This window comes from Mus caroli, unplaced genomic scaffold (genome assembly GCF_978045245.1).
Source record: "Mus caroli unplaced genomic scaffold, Mus_caroli_1 scaffold_5, whole genome shotgun sequence".
Lineage (NCBI taxonomy): Eukaryota > Metazoa > Chordata > Mammalia > Rodentia > Muridae > Mus > Mus caroli.
The window spans coordinates 97,434,602-97,447,302 of NW_028227260.1; the positions used below are offsets into that span (position 1 = coordinate 97,434,602).

The window sequence follows — 12,701 nt, forward strand, 5'->3', positions numbered from 1 at the left end:
CACAGGTATATGCAGGAAAGAAATGTGTAAATATGGAATTGTTGGACACTCACAGGTATATGCAGGAAAGAAATGTGTAAATATGGAATTGTTGGACACTCACAGGTATCTGCAGGAAAGGTTTACTTCGTTGTACTTACCTGCCCATTGGAAAGAGGAAAAGCATGCTTGTTGAGGTTTTCAAATATCCCAAGTTTTCGCTGTTCTTCCTGCTTATATGCAAGTCTCAGGTTCCTCATATCCTAGTAAACAATGAACAAAACTCAGTTATTTAACATATGAGCACTTGTTAGCCAGATGCCCTGACATAATTACATAAAAGACTTTTATTTATCCTTTATTTTGTACTCTACCACTTTTTAACTCACAGAAGACAAGTTAACAAAAATACTTCCAATGAGATTTTAAAACTTAAGACAACTGGAATAAAGGGACTGTATATGTCGGGGAGGAGAGTCAACAGAAGAATTAAAAATAATGTTTGCATACCAAAGATGTGCAACCACATTCTGTGCACTTACCAGCCAAAGGCGTGCATGGAATTTATTGTTCACGTTAAGCTGCTGAATGAGCCAGCTACAGAATTCACTTTGTCCATGAAAAAGAAATGCTTTCCTCTATGTATTCACCGAAAGTAGTCTGTACCATGTGGAGACTGTAGCTCTCAGCAAGCCCTTGTATCAATAGAATGCTATTTCTTAATATCAATTTTTTAAAATGTTCTCTCTTATCTCAATGCAAGCTTATGGCCAAATGCCCAAGCAAGCACAAATTAGCAGAAACTATTGCATCAAGCCTAGCTCTTAACAGTGTGATTTCTTCCTGTGGCAGCACTTTAAGCATTGTCTCCTAATAAATCTATTTTCTTATCAAGTAACCAAGGTGTGTGTGTGTGTGTGTGTGTGTGTGTGTAAAACACTCTTCCTTAGAAGAAATTTGAAAATACATAGAACCATGAACAAAGAAACAGCAGCTTGGGAAGTAAACGTATTATGATATTTATAACAGCAAAAGAATGGTAATAAGCCAAATGCTTGTAGGGGTCATGGCTAAATAATGTACAGGGAAGCTGAAGACCTACTGGAAAGAAACTGCAGTTCTATATGCACTGGTCAAAAGAAGTACAAAGATACACAGTCACAGGGGGGAAAGAGGCAGAACCACATATACACGCTATCCTTGCCTTCCCTCCACCCTCTACCCTGCCTTTTTGAGACAAAGTCTCACTATACAACCTTTGCTGGCCTAGAGCTTGCTATGTAGACTAGGCCAGCCATGAATTCACAGAGATCTGCCTGCCTGTCTCCCAACTGCTGGTAGTAGAGGTATGTGCCACCACATGTTTCCATGCAGAAGGTATCTGTGCAGTGTTACATTAGGCATTGGTAACTGTGTCTATAGGAAGTAAAATGCGGGAGAGAAATACTTGACATTTTACTATATAAAGCTTTTGTACTTTGGAATTATGAATCATCTTGTAAAAAAATAAAATGCAGGCTAGAGAATTGACTCAGTAGTTTATAGAGTACTGGCTGTTCTTTCAGATGTATCCAAATTCAATTCCCAGCACCCACATGGCAGCTCACAACTGTCTTGTGACTCCAGTTGCAGGAGATCTGATCTGATGCCCTCTTCTGGCCTTCACAGGCACCAGGCAGATATCCATATAGTCAAGACACCTATACATTAAAAATAATAAAATAATCCATGTGTGGTAGTACATGCCTTTAATCCAAGCAGTCAGAAAGCAGAGGCAGAGAGCAATCTATGAGTTTGAGGCCAGCCTTGTCTACATAGTGAGCTTCAGGCCTTCTAAGATCTGATGAAAACTGATGATGTGAAAACAAACAAACAAACAAGCAAAACAAAAATCTATAAAAATAAAACCCCATACCTTGTGAGGTTCTCAGGCATGAGTTGGGAGCCTGGTCTTCATAATTCCAGGCTACCAAGTATTTAAATCAGCTGTCAGCAAATACCCACGCCAGCCATAAAATACCTTAAAATACCATAAGATACATAAAAGAGCTACAATAGCATCGTTTCCTGACATGCCTGCTTTTCAAGCCATACTGGCTATGCACATACTGTGGTAAGTTACTTGTTGAGTGTTTAGAAATACTCAGAGGGGAGGAAAAGCATTCCAAGCCATGAGAAAGTATGTGCAATGAATGAAGCATGTAGCTTAGAATGTGCTGGGGTAGCCTATGTACTGCGTACCCAGGAAAGGGGATGTACCCAGAGAAGGGGGAGGGGCTGAGATTTATTGAATTCAGTGAGTGTGAGGAAATAGGCATGTGCCAAATAAGAACATCTACAGGAAAGCCAGCAGCAATGGTAGACAAGGATAAGAGAGGGGAGTTCCACACAAGAGTACTTCCTATAGCCTGAGAGTGGGAAGCTCCTAAAGAATTATGCAAAGGGGCTAGAGATGGAGTGCAGTGCTAGATCACTTGTCCAGCATTCACGAGGTCCTGCCTTCTAAGCTCCCCTCAGTGAGTATGGAGGAAGTTACAAGAGAATAACAGCTTTAAACACCACAGACCTATTCAATTCACCATAGGCCCTACACGGCAGCTGTTTACCTTCCTATGCAGCTGTGTGCCCTGGTGTCACAGGTAGAACTTGTCTAGGAATGGGAAACATCTGCCATGTAAGGCTAACAGTGAGTCTAGACTGTGTGCTTGAGCCAACCAGGGGTGGAGATGTCCTCAGATTCCAGCAAAGCAAATAGAATAAGCAAAAATGCAAATTCTAAGTTTGGAAGAGATCTTGACAATTCTGCAGACAGGATACATCTCCTGGCACATTAGGTTAGTTTTTAGTAAACTGTCTTATATGAGGTAAGGTCACTAGGCATAAAACCTATTCATTTGAGCTAATTTATTTGGTGGCCATCATTATTGCACACATTCCTATCTAACTTCTTGAAGGAAGGGAAAAGAAAAAACATGAGCCTAGTAGTTCAATATAGAAAGTTCCAACATAGCCAAAAACTTCAATCAATCAGAAGACTGTGAGAGAGGTTATCAAATTCTACAGTGGATTACATTTACTGACATAAGATTTGAAAGAGGTTTACCCTGCAAACAGTACAAATTATTCCTATGATCCAAAGATTGTAAGGGCCATGAGTCAGAAAGAGTTCAGAATGGTCTACCTCGTGTTGGTGTTCACTGGTGTTTGCAGCCTACCTTGCACACAATCTCTATACCACAAGAATTATCCCCATGGCTCTGTGCACCAATCTTCTCCACTCTGCTGATCACTCCAAGAGGAACATCAAGGACGAAATGTGGGTCCTAGGGATTAAAATTAAACACCTATCAAAGTCAGTCAACAGTTTTCATGTTTTAAGTTGCTCCAGACTTAGATGTTTGTTTACTATGAATTGCAGTTATCTTTGCAGTTAAGAAGCTGGCATCTGAGAGATAGTATACCTCAGGAGGTCTATACCCAAACCACAGTGCTAATTCTCCCCCAAGTCTAAATGCAACTTTAACAATTTTGATTAAGAACCAACGTCTCTTCAAATTCACTGCCCTGTAGTGTCTTTGTGATAGGAGTTCAGGGGACTTTATTTCCTTCTTTTACTGTTCATAAGATCTTAAAAACAAAGCATAATTTAAAAACTCACCCTTTCTACATTTTTGAAGTACATTTTAAAGTCCGTCACTGTCAGGGTCCCACTCACTGCTCCCATAAATGGGCAGATATAAATGACGTCTTTCACTGAAAGAACAAAACCAAAGTAGCGATGACTCTTATAGACTTGTACTTTAGTAACATCTAGTATGAGTTTCTAAATACATATGGATGATCCAGTCTTCTAGGAATTTAAAACTTTAAGGAATTATAAAAATTATTACTTTATATAATAACATAGATGGATAGTCTTCTGATACAGTTCAAAACTCTGATTTGCTACTTAATGATGCTTTAAGTAAAATGTCTTATAGTGATGTTTATTTCGTCATTTTTTCCAGGTAGTTAATATTTTCCCTGGTTAAAAAGTTGATAATGCTGAAAATATTTATTATACTCAGAAGGCACTGGGCTATCATCCTCTAAAATGCAACCTAAAGTTTGTAGAAGTTAAACACTGTCTTTTTGAAGAGAAACTGCTTTGCAGTTGAAGCAAACTTGCACACCTTCATTGAAGTAGAAAAAAGCCTCTTTCACAGGCCGAGAGTAGAGCTCAGTGCCTGAGACCCTAGGTTATTATCACCAGGAGGAGGGTTTGCTTAAAATGTTTTATCAGCTAGACATGGCAGTGCATGCCTTTAATCTTAAGTAACCATCACTTGGGAGGCAGAGGCAGGAGGATCTCTGTGAGTTCAAGCCAGCCTGGTCTACAGAGTGAGTTCCAAAACAGCCATATTGAGACTCTGCCTCAAAACAAAAATTCCTTATCAAAGTTAACTTTCTGTTTGTTATCAATCAAGTGTTCACAGCATATTTAATTCCCATGAATGTTAAAAGATTCATATCTATCATAAAGACTGTGGATCTTTATGGCTTTCCTAAAGTGCCATCCTCCTGCAATCTTGGAGTGACCAGAACATACATAGTTACAGACATAAGTCATGATAGTAAGATGATTCAGCTGTCAAAGCACTTTCCTTATTTTTCTATAATTTAATACTGACTGTCTTCTGTTGCTGGGGTTCTGGGTATACTATAATTAGACATAGTCTCAGTTCATAAGAAGCTGAGGACATGTGAGATTCAACACAGAAAAATCATCATTATACTATAGCCTGATTAATGCTTCTACAATAATATGGACACACAGGGATGGTCCTCAATTAAGAATTACCTTTGCTCAAGTCACAGAAGCAGATGAGGGAGGGAAGAAAAGGGAAGAAGGAAAGTGGCTGGCTAGCTGTTAGAAGTTTGCTACTATGGCTGCATCAGAGGATGCAGTGAGGGTCATGAAGCCAGCCAGATAAGTCGGCAGGGAATGTGCTAATAAATGCATCTATAGAATGTCAAGCCACCGTGAGTATACTATCCTTAAAAGATACAAACAAAACCAATATCCAGTGGGTTTATAGCATATGGACGAATAAAATGGATGATAACAATAACAAAGGCTGGAGGGGACACATGAGAATATACACTTGAACAGTTCTTACGCTATACATAAAGAAGTATAAAGCTGTGCATGGTGTGCAGTAACACACACAGTCAATCCTGGTACTGGGGAAGTAGGCCGGGGTGGATCTTTGTGAGTTCAAGGACAGCCTAGTCAAAATAGAAAGTTCTAGGCCAGCCAGAAATACACAGCGAGACCCTGTCTCAAAAAAAGTATAAATTTATTTGAAAATATCATACATAAATCATGCAAAGTAAGTAATAAATAGAATTGTGGCAACTAGACAGACAGAAGAGATAAAATACATCCTGAGAAAGTACTAATTAACAAGGATAGAACTTGGTGACAGGGTGTTTGCCTGACAAGCATTTAGGCTCTCAGTTCGGTCCTCAGCACTGTAACAAGAAGAAAGAAAGAAAGAAAGAAAGAAAGAAAGAAAGAAAGAAAGAAAGAAAGAAAGAAAGAAAGAAAAAAAAAAGAGTACTCATTTCAACTAAAACATGAACAAAAGGACAAAGAAGAGAGCAAGAACTAAATGAGACAAAAGAAAACAATAAGATGAGGAATTTAAAATTAATTATATTAATATAACATGTTAATAACCCAACCATCTAAACACAAGACATGAATTATTAGATTGCAGACAAAAACATGATCTCAACTATATGTGGCTCAAAAGAAACCCACTTTACATACAAAATGAATGAATAAAGAAAATATAGTACATATACACAACAGTACTGTATTTAACATAAAGAAGGTAGAATCATATTTATAGGAAAATGAATGCAACTGGAGAGTGATAAATAAAATGAGCCACATTCAGAAACACACAAATACCACATACGTCCTAAAATATGCAAATCCTAGACACAATCTGTGTGGCTCATGTGTCTACAGATATAGACCATGAAACTAGATGGGAAAATAAAAGGTAGGGGAAAGAGGTCATGAGGGGCCAGAGTGGAAAGGAGAGCAAATATGTGACCTGGAAGCAGAATGGGGCCTACTGTGGGTAGGGAAGGCACTGACCAAAAGGACTGGGACTATGGAATGGTAGAGCAATATACAGAAGAGGGTCTATAAGAACAAAGCATGGGTTAGGGTTGGAGTTAAGGTTAGGTTTTGGATGCTTGCCTAACACGAATAAAGCTCTAGATTTGACTTCTACTGCTGTATAAACCAGATGAGGTGGTATACCCCTGTAATTCCAGCACTCAAGAGGTTGAGGTAGAAAGATCAGGAGTTCAAGACCAGCTTTTTTACATGGTTGAGGATAACCTGGGCTACATAAGATGCTGTCTCAGAATAAGTATGTATGAAAACACCTTAATGAAGCCTATTATTTAGTACGCAAATTTACAAAGCTAAAAAAAGACATGAATAATTTTAATATTGAAAATAGGTATATTAAGTTAATTAGGAGAAAGCTATATTATCTATAATATTAAACAAAGACTTTCAGAGCAAAGACTATAACCAGGAATAAAGAAGGTAATTTTCTTTTTTTTTTGTTTTGTTTTTTTGTTTTTGTTTGTTTTTTGAGACAGGGTTTCTCTGTGTAGCCCTGGCTGTCCTGGAACTCACTCTGTAGACCAGGCTGGCCTCAAACTCAGAAATCCACCTGCCTCTGCCTCCCAAGTGCTGGGATTAAAGGCATGTGCCACCACTGCCTGGCTTAAGAAGGTAATTTTAGATTAGCCACAGAGTCAATTGGTCAGAAGGACATAATAATTACAAACATTTATATGCCTAGAACTCCAAAACACAGAAAGGAAAGAGATTTATCTTCAATGAGACACAGATATCCACAAAAAAGGAGAGAAGGGCAGGGTAAGGAAAGACACAGAAGGTTCAGATGATACCAACGAATTCAACCTAATTGACATTTATAGAACACTCCAATCACCAATAGCATAGCACATGTTCAGTTCCAAAATACAAATGGAATAAACTTAGAAACCAACAACAGAAGAGCATTTGAGAAATTCATAAACATGCGGACCTCATGTATATATTGAGGTCAGCTCATGCTAGATGAAGCCTTGTATGAAAAAACAACACACACACATATACATATATAGTTATGGATGAACTTGGACTCTATCCTCTTGCGTCCACTCCTGAATGTTGGTATGAACAACATAGTCTTAAGTAATGCATGGGTCAAGGAGAAATCAAAAGCATTGAATGTCATGAAAATGAAAATGCAAAATCATAACTCATGAGGTGGTGGAAAGCAGTGATTGGAGGAAATCTAAACAGCCAAACTAGAAGAGAGCAAAGATCTCAAATCAATGACCACAGTTGCCCACTGAAGTCACAGTCCAGGTGGTTTCATGGGTAAACTACAAATTGTAAACAATAAATAATTCTTTCCAAAACAAAAGCTGAGAGAGGATAATCCCCAGTTCATGAAATTCCTGACTCCAACTCTTGCCTTCTCAGATGATAAAGGATAGCAACTACCTGCATCCAACATCAGATTTCATAGAGAACATCTGAACACTTTCCCCACATAGGAATAAGTATGTCTACTCTCACTCCTCCTTGACTTCTTACTGGAGGGTTACACAAGAAAAAGACAGCAAAGGCATCCAGAGCAGGAAGGAAGAACCAGAACACCCCTGCCCTGCTGGATGTATGCAGTACCATCAATTTCTTAACTAGTCTGATTTATTCCTTAGACATTTATCCAAGAGAAGTGAACACGTGTAGGCAAGCTTGTGTAAAAATGTTCATAACAATTTTATTTATAATACAAAAGCAGCAGAAACAACTCAAACATCCATCAACACATGAAATACTATTCAGCAACAAAAAGGTATGATTGCTAACTGATGCCACAATGTGGTTGAATATCAAAACAATTATTTGATTAAAAGAGGTTCAGCAAAAAATATACTACAACTTCACTTTGGAAAAGTAATAGGAAATATAAACTAGTCTACAGTTTTGGGGGAAAGAGGAATGAACAGAATAGATGAAAAAAGAACTACTGTTAGAGGTTTGGATATGTTCATTACCATAAGAGAGACAATGGCTTCCCAAATATATACTATATCTACTATGTCAAAACTCTTCCCATTCTAAAATACTACTCAGTAGGGCGTATTTTACTTTAAACTGACCTACTTTAATATTCCACCTCGGGAACATATGTTATTTAATAGTAGGGGTTAACTTACCTACCCTTTGGAAGCTACTGGAGGATAACCTTAGGGCTATGCAGGTGTCCCTAACATGTCACTGTAAAATATTTCCAATAACTGGGAGACGAGTGGGGCTGTGTGAGACCCTCCATCTCCCAATGTTCCATTTCCAGAGTAAAAAGAGACACAGTCACCAGAACCACAGATAGATATAGCCAAAGCCTTCTTACTAGTCCATCTGTGGGCTTGCAATCCAAGATTTTACAGCACTCCTTCTACTACAAATGGGAGTCTGAAGTGCAAAGTGATAAATCAATCACCTAGGCTAGCTCTAATCCCTTCTAAGTGAATTCTGGCCTACTAATAAAAGCTAAGTGATCCATCCAGCCCTTTTCATATAGGACACTTTACGTCTGTAACTTACTGTCTGGAAAAGTAGGGCATGTCATGTTAAGCAGACTGTTTGGAAGACAGCAAGGAGTAATGCTAGAAAAACATCCATAGAAGAAAGAGCCAGCAAGGCCAGGGGCCTAAACGGAGAGAATTAAGACCCACAAGTAAAGAAAAGAGTTTCAAAACCACAAATGGATAATGAAGATTGTTAATAGCAGAGTCACAAACTAGGGTATTCAGCAGCAGTAATTAGTTGGAGGCTCTAGTAGGAAAGCCCAACCATTCAAATGCTCCTAATATGAGATGACTATATTAGGACTGAACACCCATGTTGAGAGAGAGCCATGAAAGGAAATAGCCCAGCAAACTGAGATGAAAAAGTGGTACCTAGTGGACCCCTCACCCACCAACTATCTCTGAGATGCGTAACAATTTACCCTGAGAGGTATGGTAACCCTCATGCCATTACCTTTATAAGTCAGAATGGCAACATGTGCCCTTTTCTTCCACTACATTATATTTTTGATAATCATAGAAGCCAACAAAAGTTCTTTGTGAAGTTCTTAAAACTGTTACTAAGATATGCTATTAAGGTTTTCTACTGATAAATTTCTTTATGGTGAAACAGTCCATCAAAGCAGTGAGCCAGCACTGTAGTGGGTATCCAATCAGGTCTCATTTCTTTTGGTAAACATTCAACTGCCACTCACCTGGATCCTCTAATTTCTTCCATCGCTTCAGGTCAGGATGATACCAATAGGAATGAAGAGCTCCAGTCCCCTGATCTCTTTTCTCCCTAATTAAATCACTCTAGCTGATCTCTAACATACATATAACCTATGCTCAAAAAGTATCAATACATTTTGTGGATCCCTATAAGCAAATGGTACATATTAAACTTACCAATGGCCTTAATTGATTCTCCTGGGAAAAGTGGAGCTTCTTCCATCTGTGCCAGTTTATTTCCATCCCTTAGAGCCTGGCAAGAAAGCAAACAGGAATAAATATCACTTTCCATCTGTATATTGAGGAGAAGGCTAATATTCTGGGATCTCTTGATAAGGCTACAGAAGCGTGCAAAAAGTGTATGCCCCCTCCCATTAAAAGATAATTTCAAAGCTCAGCACCACAGGACATCATGCTGCATATTCTAGCAAATTGTTACAACATATTTACAATTAACAGTTAGAAAGCATTAATACAGAAATGGCTTGACGGGACAGATAGGTACTACAATCACTACACAGACAGCTATTTTAAAGTGCCATTAATTTTGGAAATAAGGCCAGAAAAGAAATGTTACCTTCTCAATATGAGACTAACAAATAGAAACATTAGAAGTGAGGTGCTTAGTCAGGGTAGAAATCATCCAGCCTATGAAACAGTTTGGGAAACCCTTAGGCTGAATGAAAATGACCAGAGAACAGTCTCAGAACAGTGCACAACTTAGGAAAGCCCTACACTTCGGCACTTAGTCCCAGATACATGCAAACATGAGTCTCTCTCTCTCTCTCTCTCTCTCTCTCTCTCTCTGTGTGTGTGTGTGTGTGTGTGTGTGTGTAGCAGGGAGCATAAAGAATGGGAATGTCAATGTTCATTCATCTAGGCTATGAGATTATACTGGCAGATAGCACAAGAACACATATACACTAAAAAGTATTATATAAATGTTCCTTTAGTTTATGTGTAGAAGATGTAGAAGATGCACAGAATTCATGTTTAGATTTGGGTTTCATCCAATACTCCAAAATATGGAAAATTCCAAAATGTGGAACATGTGTACCAAACATTTGAGGCAAAGAATACTCAACCTGCATCACACTGTATATATACTGTGGGGTAGGGTGTATTCATCATGAATTCTTAGGGCCAATTCATTTTTATAACTAATTTCATACTCTTCAAGAAAACTAAAGAGTTGCTAGGTCGACTTGCTACACTGACACTGATACTAAAAGAAAGTTGTCTAGGATGGCTAGGCAGTTTGTGCCCATACTTCTATGAGCAGGCTGATACTGGGACTCAGGAAACAGCTTCTTCTAAGCTTCCTTGTAAGGTGCCAGATAACTCAAAGGAGAGCAGAAAATGGAGTTTCTGGACCACCAAGCTAGGAGCCTAAACTTGGGGCCTATTTCAAGGTATTGCTACCCTGTGAGTTGCTACCAAGGAAACCAGTCATTTTCTCCTGGGCATGTCTGACATGATGTGTCATGAATAAGAATAAGGTGATAAAACCTCCAGCAATTACCAAGCTGAATTTCATAGAACATTAATTTCCCAAGACATGTAAACAGGCTTAAAAGGAGTGGGTGGGAAATGCTGTGATACAACAAATTAGGCTTTTGAAAAAAGTGAGCCAGGCTTCAGTGCGTTAATGCACACTAAATCTGCAAGAGGGCGCTAAAGTACAACACATGTCTCATACCTCCTTAATCAGGGAGTGCCTCTTGAGAAGAAATACCTGTTAACACTTGGGAGAACGTTAACATTCATCAGAAAACAGGGTGTGCTATGTTGATCAAGGCTACGGTATGTATGTCTCTTCTACCCAAAAGGCAGAAGACTGCACAGTCCATGGTTCCTTATCAAAAAGTGTATAGTTAAAATCATATATACAAGTAATGTAGTCAATTTGAATTTTTAGTATTGCTTATTTTTAAACAAAAATGTCTTGTAAAATTTTGATTTTATAGTGCCAGGGATCAAACCCAGGATACTAGATATGCCAAGCAAGCATGCTATCACTAAGTCATACTCCTATCTTAACATTACTTCTAAGATTTTCATATAAACTTGACTTTCTTTTCCCACGTAATGTCCAATTTTACAATCATTTCATTATACTTGTTTTGGTAACTGGATATCAAACCCAAGGCCGTAAGTATGGTCTATCACTGAGCTTCACCCTTAGTCCCATTTATAGATTCCTTTTTACTATATGTGATTTGGGAATATGCTTTTTATTCAATGAGGCATAAAACAATATGTATACTTTTAAACATTTTTTTTGTTTTTTGTTTTGTTTTGTTTTGTTTTGTTTTGTTTTTGAGACAGGGTTTCTCTGTATAGCCCTGGCTGTCCTCGAACTCACTCTGTACCTCGAACTCAGAAATCCGCCTGCCTCTGCTTCCCGAGTGCTGGGATTAAAGACGTGTGCCACACCACCCTGCAACAATTTGTTTTATAAACACTAAAATACCAACAATCTTAGCAGGAGTCTTAATTTGAGGGCCTACTTTAACTGAAGTGGAGACTAATTTTGTAACATAATTACCAAGTGAAAAAGCTACTTTAATTGAGGTTGGAATTGTAAATTACTTCAAATGTTACATTGTTAAGGCTTACTTTAGTGAGTAAATATTATACTATAAACTGAGATCCATACCTTATATTTAAAGGTAACAGAGGAGAAATTATTTTGGAATCTGTTTATGAAAACAAGCTTCTCTAAGCACTAGCATCTGGATGGGATTTGGGAAGAGAAGATGCCTTTTCAGCTTTAGAGCAAGCCACATCAACCATTTTCAAGATCTCAAGCCTGGGCTAGCCAATGAAACCCTGGCAGCATGCACAAGGCTCTCAAGATAAAGAGTAAGGAACAACTGGTTGTCTTCTTGTCCCATATTCATAGCCAAATATGACTAGAAACATTTGTGCATTTCATGAGGCATGAATGTGTTGATGAACACTGTGAGACAAAACTTTCACTAATGATTATTAAATATGGGACATGTTTTTAAAAGATGAAAAAGCATCTATCAGAATAACACAAAGAAATGGCCCCAATGCTTCAGATTCTTCTAGAAGAGAAAGTCATACTTTTAGCTTAAACATAGGAAGCCAAGAGACAGTAGAAGGCTCCTTTTTTGGTGAGTACAGTAGATTCCCTTTACGAAGCTGTGTTAGGAGATGGGACTCACATTTGTGCTGTATTAAGTAAGCTTTGACTGCAACTACTAGGTTGCACAGGACATGATTTGACCCTTGATTTATCCAACCTATATGTAGCACAACTAAAAGATGGAGTGAATTTGATCTCATAAACACACTCAACTGCT

General features: G+C 38.3%; 1 protein-coding gene across 7 annotated transcripts in view; it reads right to left on the reverse strand.

Annotated features, from left to right (window-relative positions):
• Nucleotides 1-12,701, reverse strand: part of Mtmr1 (myotubularin related protein 1) — a 59,740-nt gene that overhangs the window by 30,921 nt on the left and 16,118 nt on the right. For all 7 annotated transcript variants that reach the window (XM_021153229.2, XM_021153227.2, XM_021153228.2 and 4 more), the window contains 4 exons: nt 9,547-9,622; nt 3,638-3,732; nt 3,195-3,302; nt 141-242 (listed from right to left, as the gene is read on the reverse strand). In XM_021153229.2, coding sequence (XP_021008888.1) covers nt 141-242; nt 3,195-3,302; nt 3,638-3,732; nt 9,547-9,622 — 381 coding nt within the window. The remainder of the gene's footprint in view (nt 1-140; nt 243-3,194; nt 3,303-3,637; nt 3,733-9,546; nt 9,623-12,701) is intronic.